We start from the raw sequence: 18,687 nt of genomic DNA on the forward strand, positions 1-18,687 counted from the left end.
CATTTGAATACTGAACTGCCATGGGCTACACCTGTGCAGGGGCTCTAGGTTATCTCCATGAATGGTCCTTGTTTGGAGTATCAGTCTCAGAAAAGACCCCTGGGCCCTGATTTTTTGGTTCTGTTGCTCTCCTTGTGGAGCTCCTGTCCCCTCCAGGTCTTTCTATTTCCCCCTTCTTTCATAAGATTCCATGCACTGTGCCCAAAGTTTGGATATGAGTCTCGGATGCTTTGATACTCTGCAGGGTAGAGTCTTTCAGAGGCCCTCTGTGGTAGGCTCCTGTCCTGTTCCCTCTTCTGATGTCCATCTTCTTCGCTTTTCTGAATGAGGATTGAGCATGTTACCCAGAGTCCTCCTTCTTGCTTAGCTTTTTTAGTTGTACAGATTTTAGTATGTTTATTCTATATTATATGTCTAATATCCACTTATGAGTGAGTATATACCCTGTGTGTCTTTCTGCTTCTGGGATACCTCTCTCAGGATGATCTTTTCTAGATCCTATCATTTGTCTGCAAATTTCATGATTTCCTTGTTTTTAATAGCTGAGTAGTATTCCATTGTGCAAATGTTCCACAATTTCTGTATCCATTCCTCAATTGAGGGATGTTTATTAACTTTCTATCACTGCAAAAATAAATTACCTTAGGGTTGGTGGCTTACCACCACAAAAGTGAACTGTCTTTCAGTTCTGCTGCTCAGAAGTTCAGTTTGGTTCTCCTTGGGCTAAAATTAAGCTGTTGGTTAGACTAATGTTCTTTTTGGAGATTCCAGACAAATTTGTTTCCTTCCCCCTTTTGTTTTCAAATGGTCACTTGTGTTCTTAGTTTCATGATCTCATTTCTACACCAGAGGGTTGAGTTCTCACATGGAATCTTTCAGGGCCTCTCCTGGAAATCATAGCTCCTTTGTGACCACATTTGGGTAACTCTTTCTCTCTCTCTTCCCTAAGGATAGAAACTAGAGCAATGATTCAGTGATTCTCAACTTGTGGGTCTTGAACTCTTTGAGGTCACACATCTTACATATCAGATATTTGCATTATGATTCAAAACAGTAGCAAAATTAAAGTAGCAACAAAATAATTTTGTGGTTGGAGGTCACCACAACATGAGGAACTGTATTATACGGTCTCAGTAATAGGAAGGTTGCGAGCCACTGCTCTGTAGCCTTGCATGCTAGGCAAATATTCTGTCATTGACCACATCTCCAGTCTTTAGGAATTTATCATTTTAGATTGGACTTGCTTGAATAATCAAGGATAATTCCCTGTCTCAGATCCTTACCTTAACTACACCTACATAGCCTCGCATTCATGTTTTCCACATGCAACCTAGAACATTTGGAGATAATTTTTCTGCCAACCACAACTAGCTGTATTGCAACATTGTTTTCTTTTTTATAAGTAGGAGCTCCATGTTATTCAGTTTCCTTGGATGAATTTGATGGGATGGAAGTAAAAATGATAAGTGCACCTTCGGGGGGGGGGGGGTCCACAAAGAGAAAAAGCATTGCTTTGTCTTTTATTCTTTTGCTGCCCCAAGTGCACATGTGCAAGATGAAGATGGATCTAGCACTCAGCCCGTGCTGCAGAAGGCAGTGATGATGAGCGTGATGGGGTGATGAGAAAGCAGACTTCCCCGTTGGTGATGGAACCAGCATGCCGACACTGTTTTAATGCTGGGAAGAAATCCAGCTCCCCTTCTCTCATTCACAATTATCCAAGGGTTTGATGCTTTCAGCCAAACTGAATCCTCCTGAGTACAATGAAGGTGCAACGAAGGTGAAAAACTAAAATACAGACAGTGAGAAGGATGAGTAGGGAGTGAGAAGACACTTGGAATTTCCCCAGGCTTGCACCGGTTAATGAAGGAGAAACCTTGGATATGGGCATGGCCTATACTTGGCCACAAGAAAGGTACGGCTGAGCAAGATGGGGACACAAGGAATATGTAACAGGACTCACATTTATCAGCCTTTCCCACAAGGGAGCCTCTGACATACCGAGGATCTTTTCTACAAACATTAGAAGAACCAAGCTTTAATTAAAAAAACTAAAACATTATTATTTTGCACTGAAAATAAAACAGAGTTCTCCACCTCCTCCAATCTCAGTGGCTTAAAATAAAGAAGTCCTATTTTTCACTCCCCCTTCATATATCTCTTAGGTAAGCAGAAATCTGGGTCATTTTAATCATGCAGGAACTTAGACTGGAAAATGCTCGTTTTAGTATGTGCATTCTTGCTCAGGGCAGCAGGCAATAGGAAGTAGAGTATAGTGGTTTGAGTGAGAAATGTCCTCCACAGATCAGGTATTTGAATCTTGGTTCCTAGTTGGTGGCACTGTTTAAAGAGGGTTTTTTTTGTTTTTGTTTTTTTTTTTTTAAATAAAGCCTTGCTAAAGGAAGTATGTCACCGGAGTGGATTTTGAGAGCTCACAACCTCACCCCACTTTTAGTTCTCTCTGTTTTGTGCTTGCAGTTGAAGATGAGAGCTCTCAGCTTCCTGCTCGTGCCGCCATGTCTGCCACTTGCTGCCATAATGGACTTTATCCCTCTGGAACCGTAAGGCAAAACAAATTCTTTCTTGCATCAGTTGCTTTTGGTCATGGTATTTTTGCCACAGCAACAGAAGAGTAAGTGAAATATACAGTACTTGTATGGTGGATCTCAGGGATCATGTCATCCAAGCTATCATACATAATAGTGAAGAGCTAGAAACACCCCAAAAGTTTATTTTTGGGTGAGTGGAGGATTACTATGTGACATATTTATATAACAGAATATTATTCAACCTTAACTAGGAAGTGAATCCTATGATGCAGGAGAACATGGACAGATGGGAATGTTGTGATAAGTTAAATACTATCTGTCTCCATTTACATAGGTGACCTTGACTTGTACAGTTTGTGGAGATAAAAGGTGGTTACCCAGCAGACAGATCATGATTACAAGGGACTGGGAAGGGGGCGGGGACAGGAGTTATTTGGTGCCTTGAGTTTCCGTTTTGCAAGATGAAAATACCCTGGAGATTTTAGTACATAAATTATTGTCACTCACTCCTTTTATTTGGCAAGAGAGCTCACAAGCCCCAGACATGGGACAATGTACAGGTTGCTTCCACAACAGGCCTACACATATCTTCTCCCGTTGACCCACAGCTCAGTATCTGACTGGCTAGGAGTTACAGAATGCCTACTCTGGAGGTGAGGACATGCCTACTCTGGAGGAGAGACTCGTTGTCCAGTGACTTCCATGATTATGGGATCCTCCCTTTGGCAAGGTTTTACTTTGTTCATGCCTAAGGTGGGCGCTGAGAATTGAGGCTAAGCCTGCTTTAAAGGTTGGTCAGCTTTTCCAACTTCCTTCCTGCCTCTGTGTGTTGGGATGCCAACTGTCACTTTGAGCTTAGAGAACCATGGTCACAGTTGGTCTAGACTGGAGCCTTCTAATGGTGTAACTATCCGACAAACTTATGCTTCCTTGACTCTCTACGTACTTGCTAGATATATTTTTATATTCTCCTGCCCCAATGTCTGTTTCCTATTTTTTAATAATCTAAGGAGAAATATGATATACCTTCTTCAAACAAAATGTGTCCAGTACTGTGTCTCAGGTAAATGTACATGCCATAATTCAGTAATCACTTTCCGTTTTTCCCATGCAGTATGATGTCATCTAGCAATAGTTTTCAGACATACTGCACTCATACTGTGCAGCAACTTTAATCAAACAGGTGTTTAGTTTCCAAATACAGGAAGTGGCGTGCTGCTGGGTAATCCAGAGCCAGGGCAGAGTCTCAGAAACACAGCTTTCGAAACTCGCTTCCTTAATTTGTAGCCCTCATCTCTTTGGACGTTAGATGACTCCTCTACTTTCAGACATTGTTAACAACTTCCAGGATGAAAGGAGCCACCACAGAACGGAAGGGTCAAGACTAGCTAACTGCAGGTGGTGTTTACACTTGGGGCCTTGGGGCTTTTTGCATACATTTCATTACCACAAGCCTTGTCCCTTAGCAACCTGTATTTGCAGTGGAGCTGGGGGACAAAGGTCTTTGTTTTGTTTTGGCCAGAATAATTCCCAAATCAAAATTCTATAGGAAAGCGGTGTATGCTCATGTTCTCTTGTGATAAACAGTTTTCCTTATTTTGCAAATTAAATAGTTTTAGAAATGCTGGTTGGAGAATGCCCATCCCAACTGTCTCCCTGGTCTCTCCTGAATCGTCTGCAGTCTCCTGCAATTCTATATGAACAACACCAGGTCATCTGTAGGACGGACATAGGCTGCCTGAGACCCAGGAGAGCCTTTATGCCTACTGCAAGTTCAGATGTGCTTTAAAAAAAGACTTTTCACCCAAGGAAATACCCTGAAATGTCTTTCATTTAATGTCTTTAAAAATAGTTTATAATAAGAGTTTTCAGCCACCCTACACTTGTGTGTGGTGTGTGTGAAAAATATGCAGTTCAAACATCCACCTCTGCTTGGGAAAGTTAAACCTTTAGTTTAATTTTTGTCCCTCTCAATTGTATCAACATGTCTTCAGTTGGCTTTTATTTTAATGTCTTTGTACACACACACAGCCCAATATGATTTCACAGTTTGTTTTTGTTTAGGAAATGGGGCCAATTATTAAGATAGTGACAAAACCAATGTCCTCCATTGTCACATGGAAGCTTAGCTTAGCTCCTGAGACTTGCCTCTGTTTTGTCTTCACTGCAAGACCCACTTAGGTTCCAAGATGATAACTAATACTAACAGCTCAGTGAGTTGGGGCTTGAATTTACACCTGTGACTACAACTCATGAGCATTTTGATCAGCATTTGCTGAAGTTGCGAGACTTTTTTTGGTCATGTAAAGAGGTAGACTGTTAATAGATAAAGCAGATTATTAAAAACACTTTTAATAATGTGTGTGTGTGTGTGTGTGTGTGTGTGTGCTGGCATGCGCACGAGAGATCATATGTGACAGAGCTTCAGAGCATGGTGTGCTGGTAGGAAGAAAACTTTCAGGACTCCATTCTTTCCTTTTACTGTGGGTTCTGCAGATCAAACGCTGGTTATCAGGCCCCTGGAGCCACCTTGGTAGCCTCAAACACTGATTTTATTTGGTGGGTCTGATCTGAAAGGCAAGCTTACTGTGGGTATTGGCAGGGAAGGTTTGATGTATGTTGATAAGCATACTTGAAGAGGCGATTATGAGCTAATGCAAGACAAGTTAAAGTACATAAAAGTAGGTTTATTGGAAGCAGCTTTCAGCCACCATGTGGGGGGAAGGGAGACAAAGAGAGACAGAGATAAAGAGAGGAGGAAGAGGAGAAAGGAAATGCAGACAGAAGGGAGAAAGAGTAATTGAAAGAAGAAAAAAAGAGAGGGGAAATAAAATGTTTGGATTATATAGTGAAGGAGGAGAAGGGGAAACCCCTTTACTGGGGCTGGAAAGTTTAAGGTAGACCCTTAAAGTTTAAGGATATGCCAATCACACCCGCCCTGAAGCAGGTAGGGACCAAGGGATGCTGGGATAAGCCCAACAGATATCTCTTGAGAACTCCTAGGACTTTGGTATTCTCTCTCTCTCCCTCAGTTTCTTGAAAATAAAAGTGAGAGTGGGAGTAGAAATAACCATAGATAGAGATTTGTACTGGAAGTCACATGAACTCATGCTTGTAAAACAAAACTTTAGCCAGACCTAGTCTCTATGTCCAGAGACCTTGATGAAGTTCATTGTCTCAGCCAATTAAAAAATTAAAAGGCAGGAAAAATATCCAGTACAAAAGACTGGGAGAAGGAGTAGCCCTGGAGGGGGAGGGGAAACGGACAGGACAATACACGGACACCGACACGGACACACAGCACACGACACAAATTTCAGACACAACAAATAGAGTAAGTGGGTAAAGAAAGGCTTTTATGAGGGGTGAGGAAGCACACACAATTGCTAAAGCCCGCAGAGAAAGACCCTCTTCAAAGCAGAGGTTGGGAAGATGAAGCCCGGCCTCCCCCTAAGGGCTGCAGGTTTTAAGGGTCTTTTGAGGGTGGTCTTCCTTTCCCAAGTTAGGGTTGGTTAGTTGGAACAAAGACGAGCTAGCTGACTGTCCAGAATTGTGTAACATGTCCTCATCAGGCCTTGAACTTGTTGAGCCAGGTCAGCAGCAGCGAGCCCTACTGACACAAGAAAAAGCCTATGTTATCAAGATGTCAGGCTTTGGTCTCCGGTGGGAGGGTGAGGAAGAAGCAGCCATCTTGGAAGTTCAGGGAATCTAACTCCTACTCACTTATAGGGCAACTCATAACCTAAGTTTTCTGGATGGCATCTTTAAACTTGTGAGTTCTTCGTAACAAAGATTTAATTATAAAGTAAATATTAAAAGGAAAAATATTAAAAAGGAACCTTAAGGATTTTCAGGCTGCCTTTCACTGCTGGTTAAAAACCTGTCTGTGTGTTACCTTGTGGCTAGAATTCATTCTAACCTGCAAACTCATTTTGCTTTCCTGACAAACTTTTACCTAATGTGTCACAGTCAGAATGACTACTAACCAAGCTAGCCTGGACATTGTCTTCAGCTAATTTATGATACTTGGAGAACAATTTCTGTAACTCTCATGTCCTCAAGCTTAGGTTTTTCACTTATCTTTGGAATTTGACTTATGCTTCTTTGCTTATATTAAGAGAAAGAAAACGGTGAGTTTGGTTTGAAAGGCAAGTTTATTGTACGCAGTGACAGGGATGGGCTGTTGGATGTGTCTAGCCAATCCCCAGGGATTCTGGTATTTAAAGTAATGCAGAAGATACCTGAAATGGGTGGGCAAGCTCATCCACCAGCTTACAGGACAGGCTGTGGTCCTGTTTGAGAGTGTGCTGGCAAAGGTAGCAGCCTCCAAGAATGTGTAACCCAGCCAGAGGCTTTGGCAGCAACTCTTAACTGGATTTTGGCACCTGTGATCTTTCCTCTAAGGGGATGGGGGTCGTTTTTACTTTGCTATGTCCTCATCATGAACCTCGTGGGCTTCCCTTTGCTAAGTTTTTTATCCTTTAACCAACTAGCTCTTTGCATGGGACATATAGAAAGAGATGCCTATAAAAAGGTCACCCATTCATTGGATCTAGCTACTGAGCACATCTACTTTATCTTCACATAAGTTATTTGGGAACTACAACTTGCAAATTAAGTACACCCCTGTGAACTACAACTTGCAAATGAATTATACCCCTGTGAATTCAAATAGCATCAGGACTAAAGAAAGGTAGACACACAAACTGACCCCAAAAGGACTTGGAGGTAGGAGAGATGTTTAAAAACACACTTAAACTAAGTTATCTGTACACGCATTATATTAAATTGATCTGGGGTGGGAGCGGTGGAGAAAGGATGGTTTCCTGATAGAGGGTCTCAGAGAACATCAGCCTTTCTTGTTGTTAATGGATGCAGATGTTTGAACAATCTTTAACATGGTAACACTGTGAAAAGGCAATAGCTTGCAGGAATTTTGGTTTAGGTACCCTTTGAGGATATAAGGTCTGGTAGTTGCAGAAATAGTGCATGGGAAGAGTGAGATGCTTTTAATTTGAGTGTGGACAGGTTTTAGTCACTCTTCAGGTGTCTTGCAAGAAAGGAAAAAGAAGAACGGGAGGAAAAAAAATCAGTACCAAGCAGAGCTGGGAAATGGAACACTGGATGAGGTCTACAAAGACAGCTTCACTCAAAATTTTATTCCCACTTTGCAAAGAAATCGAAAAGTGGAGAGGATTTGACATGCGCCCTTTTAAGACTTGTTACATCCTAAACAATCCCTTATAACAACTATTCTCGCTGTTCACATTGTATTAGATCTGAGTCATTATCTGGAGATGACTTAATGGATACCAGCATTTCATGAAGAGATATTCATAGGTGTCTGTATCAAGGGCTCTGGAAAGCTACCGCTGTTCCAGCATTCGGTAGCTTTGTCTTTAAGGACACTGACTTAGTCTAGAACTCTCAAGTTCTAGTGTTAGGATATGAGAAGCTTATTTGAAATGCAGACTCCCAGACTCCGTTGTAAGATTCTGATTTATTATGTTGGAGTCTAGGAATCTGCACTGTTAGCAAGTGACTCATTTGATTTAGAATCAGCGGTTCTTAGAATATAGTTATTGCTTTAGTCTCTTCCAAAGTTAGCAAGTCAACAAATTAGAGGCTTTACCAGTAAGACAGAAACAGAATAAATATTCTTATTTTTTATGTTATGTCCACATTTATATATGGGACCCTCACATGAGAAAGAACATAGGATATTTGTCCCCTTGTAATTGCTTCCTCATTATCCCTTAGAGTGTTCCTTTCTCATCTGTTCATTTATTTATTTACTTTTTGTTTGTTTATGCTCCAGTTTACACTGGCATCCTTTGACCTACTAACTGAAGACCCTTGATGTGATCTGGAATTACAAAGCTAATAGAAGCCACATTATCACAAACTATAGATCTGACTTCTCCAACAAAAGCCTAAGAGAAACTGCCCAAGCCTGCCTTACATACAGGAAGGACAACGGGGAGAAACAGGTGGGGAGGGACAGGCAAGGGCTATTTGAAAAATAATCTTCCTTTGAAAGTTTCCCTCTATGATTTGAAGACTAAGAAACTTTTTTCCAGATGCAACGGAAGAGCCACAAGGTTTCTTAGCAGTGTGCACTATAGTTAAATATGTTGCCAATGAAAATACATTTCATATTACAGTACTCATATACATCCAGTGCATGCACTGACAAACACATACACACACTCAGAGCATGTGTGTCTTTGTGTGCAAATATATAAGAAAGGGAATTAATCTTTTTATTTTTAAATTTTTATAGTGTCCATTAATACTATACCTAAACTTTTATAGTGTCTACTAATACGTGGTTCTGTTACATTAGATGTCATTTGCATATAAGAATATATTGTACATTGAACACTTTCCTCCATCCTCCTCACCTGACCATTTCTCACTCCTCCTTCTCCGTCACACTGGTCCTCTCTCTAGTTACTCCTTTACTGTCATGTCATAGAAAACACACACACAATTCTATGAAAACACATACATATCACACACATATCTCTATGAAAACGAAGAGCCAAACTATCTGATGTTTGTCTCTCTGAGACTGGCTTAATTCACTTAATATGATTGTCCCCAGCTGTAGCCCCACGTGTAAATAATACTCATTTTACAAAGCATTACTTACTTTTACCAGGAGCAATGCATTTACTTTCTGTTAGGGCCTTTCCTTTCTTTTCCCTTTCTTATCCTCTTGTCCCGTTTTTTTCTCTCTCTTTTCCTTGATGTCAGTCATGGCACGACAAGTGATTTTGCTGTTTGAAGAAGGCTGAGATAAGGGTATTTACTACCTCAACAAATTCGAGTAGGACAGAAGAAAAAGGGAGTAAAAATACAATTAAAGTTTGTTCTTTAATTTTCTCTTCTTTCTCCTTCAGACAGGAGTTCCTTTCATTCATCCATCATCTATCTGAGCCCATGAAGTAGCTGCATCCTGTTGAGAAGCTTTTGCTGTCGTAGAGGTTGGTCATCCAGAAAAGCACTAGAAAGGCTCTTTGAAATACACCGAAAGGCAAGGGAGTGCTCGCCTCTTACCAAGACGCTCTCCTCTGCTGCCCCACACTTGGCAAGCTCCGCCCCCTTTACCTCCTAACCTGGAACTCCAGCTGCCTACCGGATCTCTTCGCCTCCTCCTCTCACTTTCTCCCTCATTTCGCCAATCTTGAAGGGTAATAAGGTGTGGTGGTGAGAAGGGTAGACAGATCCCTTGTCCTGCTTAGGCAGGTGCAAGCCAAACCACTGTCATTTTCTACTGAAGTTGTTATTTTCAGCACTGGTAAATGAACTAAGAGGCTCGAACACTCAAGGTTTTTCGTAATCAGCTTTTCAAAAATTAGATTTACTCACTTTATGTTAGGTGTGAATGTTTTGCCTGTGGTGTGTGTATGTGTGTGTGTGTGTGTGTGTGTGTGTGTGTGCCTGATGACCTTGAAGGCAGAGAAGGGCATCGAATACCCTGGATCTGGTGTTATAGATGGTGCTTGGAATCAAACCTGGGTCCTTTGTAAGAGCAACCAGTGCTCTTAACTGCTGAGCCATCTCTCCAGCCCCACAACTAGCTTTCCAGCCAACAAGCTCCAATTTCATTGTAACTGTTCTATTGTGTGCACTTCATGGTAACCACGATTTTGCTTACTACCCTTCACTAAGCATTTGATCTTTAATAATATTAATGAAAATAAAAACAACTTTGTGAGTCAATTTTTATTAACCGAGGGGAAATTTCACTGTATCCCTAACTTGGACACCATTATGACAAAAGAAGAGAAAAGCACAGTTCAACTCAGAATACATTCTTATGTTACCCAACATCTTTCCCACACAGTTTACTAAAAATATCTTTCCTGGAATTTAATAAATAAATAATAAATAACTTTCTTCTTCAACTGCTAGGGGTTTGGCAAATTAACTCTCTTCTAAGACCTATTCATTATAAATATTAGTTGAATGGTGAAATTAAGAACCTCTAGGTTTTCATGCAGCTCTACAGCAATGAATTGGTCTTATCTTAGTTCTTTTGAATATAATGTCACCCACTGAATTTCTGAGGGTAAGGAATCCATCAAAACCAATGGGGATCATTGAGTCCAAAGGGAGACTCTACTAAAGATGAGGAACCAAGAGGACTAAGAAAATAAAAACAGCAGGGCATTGAAGCTCACCAAATAGCGACAGAATAGACAAAGATTCACCACACGTTTGTAAAAATGCACCAAAAAAGAGAAAGTCATTCATTACCTCTCAAGTTTGCAGAGATAATTCACTTATTCTAAAGAGCAATAAAGAAAAGGTGAAGTAGGTATTAAATGATGATGACTTTGTTTGATACTCACACACAGCCTCTGTGGGAGCGAAGTAAACCTCATCTTATGTAATTTTAAGGCTGCGATGTGACTTTTGCCTTGTTGAAGATTCTCAGGTTAACCCTGCTTAGTTTAGTTTGCCTTTGCTGTAATTTCCTATGAATGAATGGACTGTCTTGTGTTGACGTTCATGTAGCATTTGATCAGGGATAGCACATTTCTTTTGCTGCAGAGTAATATTCTACTGTGCAGAGTTTTCAGGCTCGCTCACCCATTCCCTAACGTTTCCCCTGCAGCTGTTGAAATGATCCCATTCCTCATTATAGCAATGTGCTGATCACCCTGACCGATTTTCAGTTGTTGAACAAATTCTGTGTTCCCAGGGTCAGCTGTTCCCCTGGGTTCGGCTGTCTTTTTAAGTGTTGCTGAATTTGACTTGCTAAAACTTTGTGCCTGTCCTTGTGCCTATGTCTATGAACGGTGTTGACCTAAACTCAATCTTTCTCTTGCTTTCTCTTTTTCTCTCTCTCTCCCTCTCTCTCTTTTCCTCTCTCTCTCTCTCTCGTCATCAGGATAAGACTGGTCTTATAAAATAAATTAAGATATGTATTTTGCAATTCTTTGCAGAACTTCTAGAAAATTACACTATAATAAAACTTGGCAGCTGTCATTTAAATGTACAGACTTATAATTTATTCCTGCCTTTTTCGACGTCCCCTTAATTTCCACAACAAACGTACATCCATTTTCCCATATAGCTGAGGCTTTTTTCTTTCTAGAGGTGGGACTGAGACCTTTAGGAAATGTTAGACTCTATGAACAGAGGGGCTTCCTACACCTGTGCAGATCTACACCACGAACGCCCACTACAAGCTTTTATGAGTAACAAATGTACAAAGTAGACCGCGTCCCCTTTTTGGTTATGAAGTTAACATGTCAATGCTTAACTTCTTTTCCTTGAAGGTTCACATTGCCCTAATCCCAAAGAAGGCCCCGTGAAACAATGAAACTCCAGGAGAGTGTGGCCCGAAGGATACTAGTTGAACTGGGCATGCTCAGTCTCCAGGCAGATTTTTTTTTTTTCCTTTTTTTTTTCTCCCCAGTGAAGTGGAAATTACAACTGCGCGTACCGGGTGAACGGGGGTGGGCGTGCCCTCGTGGAATTTAGAACGTTCCCTCAGCCAATGGGGCCTCGCGGCCGGCTGGCGGGGCTCGCCATTGGGGGACTGGGATGCGAGCGAGTGGAGCGCCTGCGGGAGGAAGCGGAGGTGCAGGTCGGAAACGCCGGGCTAGCTGAATCGCGGGAGCAGCGGCGGCGGTCAGGCAGCATCCAGCGGCGCGCCAGGTGGCCCAGCCCGTAGCTTTACTTTTGGCCACACCGACGTAGTCATTATGCCGAAGAGAAAGGTAAGTCCTGCCGGAAATAAAAACTGCCCGCAGGCCCTCGAGTGTGCTCGGAGTCAATGCCCCCTGTGCTGCGATGGACGCGCCTGTGCGCACACTAACTCGGGCACTGGGCACCGCCGCTGCCCGCTCCTTCCCTTCTGCAGATGCCTGTTGCAGACCTCGCTCGCCCCGCGCCGAGCTCCGAGCGTTACTTTCCCTCCAGGGACGTGTCCCCCCCCCTCTCCATCAACTCTTGGTTGGAATGGTTTCCACCTCTTGCCAGCAGCAGCCAGAGAGGGTGTCCATCCCCCTTCGCCGGAGTTTCCTCTTGGCAAACTCCGGCTTGTTGTCAGGGTGGAGGGGAGGCAGTGAGAGGAGTCTCCCGGGCCAGGAAAGTCGAAAACCGTGGAGGCAGGCAGAGGAGCCAGGCGTGGTCAGGGGTGTCCCCCCCGGGCCGTGCCCAGGGAGGGCGCGATGCAGGCGGAAGGCCGGGAGAGGGAAAGCCATGTTTCCCTACGCCAGCCCTGCTGCGCCGCGGACCCGTATGTACCCACTCCGGTGTCAATCACCCGGCGCGAGGGCGGGCGGGGCAGTGCGCAGCGCCTGGTAGGAAAGGGACTGGTGCCGAGCACGGCCGACCCTGCCAAGGTCAGGGGCCACCAAGCCGGGGCCACTATGCCACCCACCACCCCACGCTTGGCCGGGCAGGGAACCGGGGTCATTTTGGTCGCTCTTTGCCTCTTGTGGGTTGTGTCCCCTCCCCGCAGGGACATCACGAGCCACACGTGGGGTCATACAGCTCTGTCAGGGTGGGGCTTCGACTTGTCATTGGACTGGTAAAAGGAAGGGCAGATGATTTGTTTACCCCTCGCTGAGAGAACCGATGTGTGCAGACTGCTTCTTACGAAAAAAAAAACAAAAAACAAAAACAAAAACACAAAAACAAAAACAAATAAAACCTTCTCACTACCTGCTCAAAGGAGCCAAGTCCACCAGCGTGGCCATTAAAGTTAAAACTTGATTCAGATAATGCCCCGCTTTACCCCAAGACTGTGCACTGTGTGTGTGTGTGTGTGTGTGTGTGTGTGTGTGTGGTTGCATTATTTAAAACTATCGAGGCTTTAAAATTTTAGCAGCTTTTGCTTTCCTTTCTTGTCTGTCGTCACGAAGCGTTTGATTGTAAACCCTCCACTCCTTTTTCAATTTACTTTTATTACGTTTATTTATTTTGTGTATTCGTGAGAGGCGCTGGCCATCCACATTGCAGTAGTAGATTCTCTCCTGCCATGTGGGTTGTGGGTTGTGGGAATCGACAGCAAGTGTCTTTACTCCTTGAGCCATCTCCATTCTTTAAAATAAAATCAATGCTATTCATTAGAAGGGGTTTTCTTAGTGTTTAATGTGAACCTACTCTGTGCCTCATGCTGGGTGGAGTCGGGTGTGCTTTATCTCATTCATCTTCATAACCGCAGAACTATTTTAGACTCATTGAGCAGGGTCTGAAGCTGTGTTGCCCAACATTTCATTAACTATTGGTTTATAGTGGAGCTGCTGTCATCCTGAAGGCCACCGCTGTTAACTCTTTCTCTTCCTTTGGAGATGGATTGGAACAAGAGGAATTTTAGGAAATCCAGAGCCTTGTAGTTGGAGAGGCTCAGAGCATGTTGGGAGTAGGAGCCCTTGAGACTCGTTGTTCAAGCGTCATTTGATGGCGGCATTGTTTTTCCAGTGCTGTTGTACTGGAATGATGTCACTGTTTGCAGCCTTTTATGTGAGGTTAGTGACGAGATGGGAATTCTAGCAGAATCAGAGGAACTAATTATCGAGAAATGAGTTACAGAGGGAGTCAAGGCTACCTCTTTCCCTGGAAATTATTAACCTGTTTGGATAAGCAGCAGGTCACATGCTCCCTTTATGTGTAATGGCTCCTGGGTTTGGTGGAACTTTTCCTTGATCACGGACCATTGCTGGCAAAAGCTTCGCTCTTATTTCCTGTCACTTCCACCTCTGAAGGGGAAGAAGGGAAGAAAAGAGTGGAAAAGAAAGTGGCTGTATGTTTTAATTCTCTGAAAGGTGGGACTATGTATGGAGTTAGCAGTCCTTTAACTAGGGGCAAACCTGTGCACACACATCTGGGTGGGGTCCTTCGGGACATCTGAGAAAGCCTCCTCGATTAACAGGAAGTCTTTTTACTGACATCTTGAGGCCAAACACCTGGGCAGGAACAGCCACAGATTGCATGGCTGTGACGGCCATCCACCTAGCAGTCCTGGTAGTCAAACCATAGAGCTGCCTGGTGAGGTCTTGGAGTTCCTTGGAAGTGACATTGGAAACCACTGTCCCCAGTGAAACCTGCACAGCTGTGCGAGAAAGGAACTGGAGACAATCCATGCATAGTCCTTAGAGGTCTGTCAAGCCAGGTAATTGCTGAAGGATTTACATACTATACTACTTAATTTCCTTAACTGAAGAACTACCTGTTCTGCTTTGTAAACTGAATTGTAACACACGCACGTGCGCACACACACACACACACACACACAGAGAGAGAGAGAGAGAGAGAGAGAGAGGGAGGGAGAGAGAGAGGAATGCAAGCATAGGGGCAGGGGTGAAAGTCAGAGGTCCAAATTGGCTGTCTACCTCTATCGCTCTCCACATTATTTTTTGAGGCAGGGTCTTTCATTCAGCCTAGAGCTCATTGATTTGGGTGGACTGACTATCTCTACCTCTCCAGCATGAGGCTTAAAGACACGGAGACACCTGGCTTTTGTATGAGTGCTGGGGATCAAATTCAGGTCCTTATGCTTGAGGGGCAAACTCTTCACCCCCTGAGCCATCTCCCTCACCCGGTAATCAGCTTGCAAAGTACCCACTCTATATTTTCCTTGCTGTCTCTGCTCCTTGTTTCATAGAAATGTTACTTAATGAACTCCCAGGTCCTGCCAAGCAAGAGGTGGTACTAATAAAGTCGGGAAACCTCTGAAGACCTAGCACTGTTTAAATACTGTAGGGACACAGTTTGTTCCCTGGGAGCTTATATTTAATTCAGTGAAGTGATAAGATTAGCAGACAAAAAAGAAAAGTCGACTGACATTTGGGCTTATACAGATTATGGAATGTGCTGTGCAAATCCAAAGACCCTAGGAAAGATAAGAACATGGGTTGAATTTGTGCTGGCTGATCTTGAAAAAAAAAAAAAATGTGAGTAGGACTCAAGGAAAAAGTCAGAATCATTTTCTGTAACCAGGCGTTTGGATGCCTCTTCGTATTATGTTCTAACATTATTAGTCCTCAGCTACAAGCTTCAAGGACACAGTATCATCCATATTATTATAAGCTATTCTCAAGACACCTCTTCGTAAGTTTTATATGTTTGTTTATGTTTACTAGTACATTAAGCCATTAAGTCATTTTTAAATGACTGCTGTTTATTTGTTAGAGCAGTGGCATTACTTACCATTGTAATGTCTTTCTAAGATTTAAATAAAGTTGTTTTCTGTATTGTGTAATGGATGGTGAGTGGGTGAAATCTCACAGACTCAGGAGGTGGGATAATGACTGACCGAGTTCTAGACTGTTCTGCTCAAACATTCACAAACGCCAGCGGCAGTCAGTACCAGCAAGGCCTGGATTGAGTCCTGGCCTGGTCAGCAAACACATTTTCACACCCTGTTTATGTTTCCAATTCCTTATCCCCAGAATCGCTGTGTCTAGCACATCATGCCAGAAACTGTCCAGTAGGACAATGTCTACAAGATAGACGTGGAGTACAGGGTGGTCTTGTTCTAGTTAGAGACTCAAGAAAGAAAAATCTACCTATTTCTTACTTTGTCTCACAACTGTAGGAGTTCCCTGGTAGAATTTTGGGGGTCGATATGTATACTATCATATCATCTGCAAATAGTGATACTTTGGCTTCCTCCTTTCCAATTTGAATCTTCTTGATCTCCTTTATTTGTCTAACTGCTCTCTCTAGAACTTCAGGTACTATATTGAATAGATATGGAGAGTGAAAAATTTTGTTTTCTTCTAATTTTAGTGGAATTGCTCCCCACTAATTTGATGTTGACTATACCCCGTTTACTATAAATTACGTTTATTATATTTAGGTATGTCCCTTACATCTCTGATCTCTCTAAGACTTTTATCATGAAGGAGTGTTAGATTTTGTCAAAGGCCTTTTCAGTGTATAATGAGATGATTATGTGGTTTTCTTCTTTAAGCTTGTTTATATGGTGGATTACATTTACTGATTTTTCTTATGTTGAACCATCCTTGCTTCTCTGGGATGAAGCCTACTTGATCATGGCAGATAATCTTTCTGATCCGTTTTTGGATTCTATTTTTGTTTTTGTTTTCTTCTCAAGTTTTTTATTGAGTATGGTTGTATCTATCTTCATAAGGAAAATTGGTCTCTAATGCTCTCTCTTTGTTGAGTCTTTATGTGGTTTGGGTATCAGGGTAACTGTAACCTCATAAAATGAATTGGGTAATGAACCTTTTGTTTCTATTTTATGGAGTAACTTGAAGAGTATTGGTGTTAACTCTCTTTGAAATTCTGGCAGAATTCTGTGCTAAAACAGTCTGACCCTGGATTCCTTGGGTTGGGAGACTTTTAATGACTACTTCTATTTTTAGGGGTTATAGGTCTATTTAAATTGTTTATCTAGGGGAGGGACACAGGGGGAAAGAGAGGGAGGGTAGGACTGGGAGGAGACAAGGTAGAGGGCTACATCCAGGATACAAAGTGAATAAATTGTAATAAATAATAAATTAAAAATAAATTATTTATCTGATCTTGATTTAACTTTCAAGAAAACGATCTCTATTTTTTAGGTTTTCCAATTTTGCGGAGTACAGGTTTTTAAAGAATGTCATTATGATCCTCTGGATTTCCTCAGTGTCTGTTCTTTTGTCCCCATTTTCACTTCTGATATTATAATTTGATATTTTTTTTTTTTTTGTCTTTTAGTTAGTTTGGGTAAGGTTTTGCCCATCTTGGTAATTTTCTAAAAGAACCAACCATTTGTTTAATTGATTCCTTGTGTTGTTCTCTTTGTTTCCATTTTATTGATGTTAGCCCTTAGATTGTTAGGTTATTTCTTGCTGTCTGGTCCTCTTGGGTGTGCTGACTTATTTTTGTTCTAGAGCTTTCAGGTGTGCTGTTAAATTGCTAGTATGAGATCTTTGATTTTTTTTAATAAAAGCATTTAGTGCTGTGACCTTTACTTTTAGCACTGCGCTTATTGTGTCTTATACGTTTCAACATTCTCTGTATTCATTTTCATTGAATTCTAGAAAGTCTTTTGGATTTTGACGTCTCTCACTCTCAATGTGTAAGGGTCAATATGTGATTTAATAGTGCTTTCTTTTACAAAAGTGGGTGCCCCTGTGTTTGGGGCATAAATATTAAAATTTGAAATGTCTTGGTGGATTTTTCCTTTGATGACTATGAAGTGTCCTTTCTTATCTCTTTTGATTAGGTTTGGTTTGAAATCTATTTTGTTAGATATTAAAATGATTACACCTACTTGCTCCTTAGGAGCATTTGCTTAGTATAACTTTTTCCATCCCTTTACTTTGAGGTAATGTCTATCCTTGATGTTGAGGTGTGTTTCTTGTATATAGCAGAAGGATGGATCCTATTTTCAAATCCATCCTGTTAGTCTTTTTATTGAAGAATTAAGACCATTGATGCTGAGAGATATCTATACCAATGATTGCTGATTCATATTATTTTATTGTTGTTGATGTGGTGGTGGTGTGTGTGCATTGCATGTGTACATGAGCATGTGTGTGTGTGTGTGTGTGTGTGTGTGTGTGTGTGCGCGCACCTTCTTTTGGTTTTACTGATGTGAGATTATTTCCTGTGTTTTTATGGTTGTAGTTAATTTCCTTACATTGGAGTTTCTCTTCTAGCACCTTCTGTAGGGCTAGATTTATAGATAAATGTTGCTTAAATTTGGCTTTATTGTGAAATATCTTATTTTCTCCATCTATGGTGATTGAAAGTTTTGCTGTGTATGGAAGTCTGGGTGAGAATCTGTGGTCTCTTAGCAGTTGCAGGACATCTATGAAGGCCCTTCTGGCTTTTAGAGTCTCAGTCTCAGTGGAGATTGAGAAGTCAGCTGTAATTTATATGTAATTTATATGTTACTTGCTCTTTTTCTCTTGCAGCTATTAATATTCTCTTCTTTGTTCTATATGTTTATTGTTTTGATTACTATGTGCAAGGGGACTTTCTTTTCTGTTCCAGTCTATTTAATGTTCTGTACATGCCTTGTACTTTTTATAGGCATCTCTCCTTCTTTAGGGAAGAAAAACTTTCTTCTATGATTTTGCTGAAAATATTTTCTGGGCCTTTGAGCTGAATTCTTCTCCTTCCTCTATTTCTCTTCTTAGGTTTGGTCATTTCATATTGT

General features: G+C 41.8%; 1 protein-coding gene across 7 annotated transcripts in view; it reads left to right on the forward strand.

Moving 5' to 3' along the window:
- Positions 1 to 12,060: 12,060 nt before the first annotated feature.
- The window catches only part of Hmgn3 (high mobility group nucleosomal binding domain 3), a 37,447-nt gene continuing 30,820 nt past the window's right edge, over positions 12,061 to 18,687 (forward strand). The window contains exon 1 of one of the 7 annotated variants that reach the window (XM_060384689.1): positions 12,061 to 12,286. In XM_060384689.1, the coding sequence (XP_060240672.1) occupies positions 12,272 to 12,286 (15 nt within the window). In that variant the 5' untranslated portion in view covers positions 12,061 to 12,271. Of the gene's footprint in view, positions 12,287 to 12,338; positions 12,808 to 18,687 lie in introns of those variants that run through there. The other 6 variants (XM_021657171.2, XM_021657173.2, XM_060384688.1 and 3 more) reach the window with 6 other exon arrangements.

This window comes from Meriones unguiculatus, chromosome 6 (genome assembly GCF_030254825.1).
Source record: "Meriones unguiculatus strain TT.TT164.6M chromosome 6, Bangor_MerUng_6.1, whole genome shotgun sequence".
Taxonomy (NCBI): Eukaryota; Metazoa; Chordata; class Mammalia; order Rodentia; family Muridae; genus Meriones; species Meriones unguiculatus.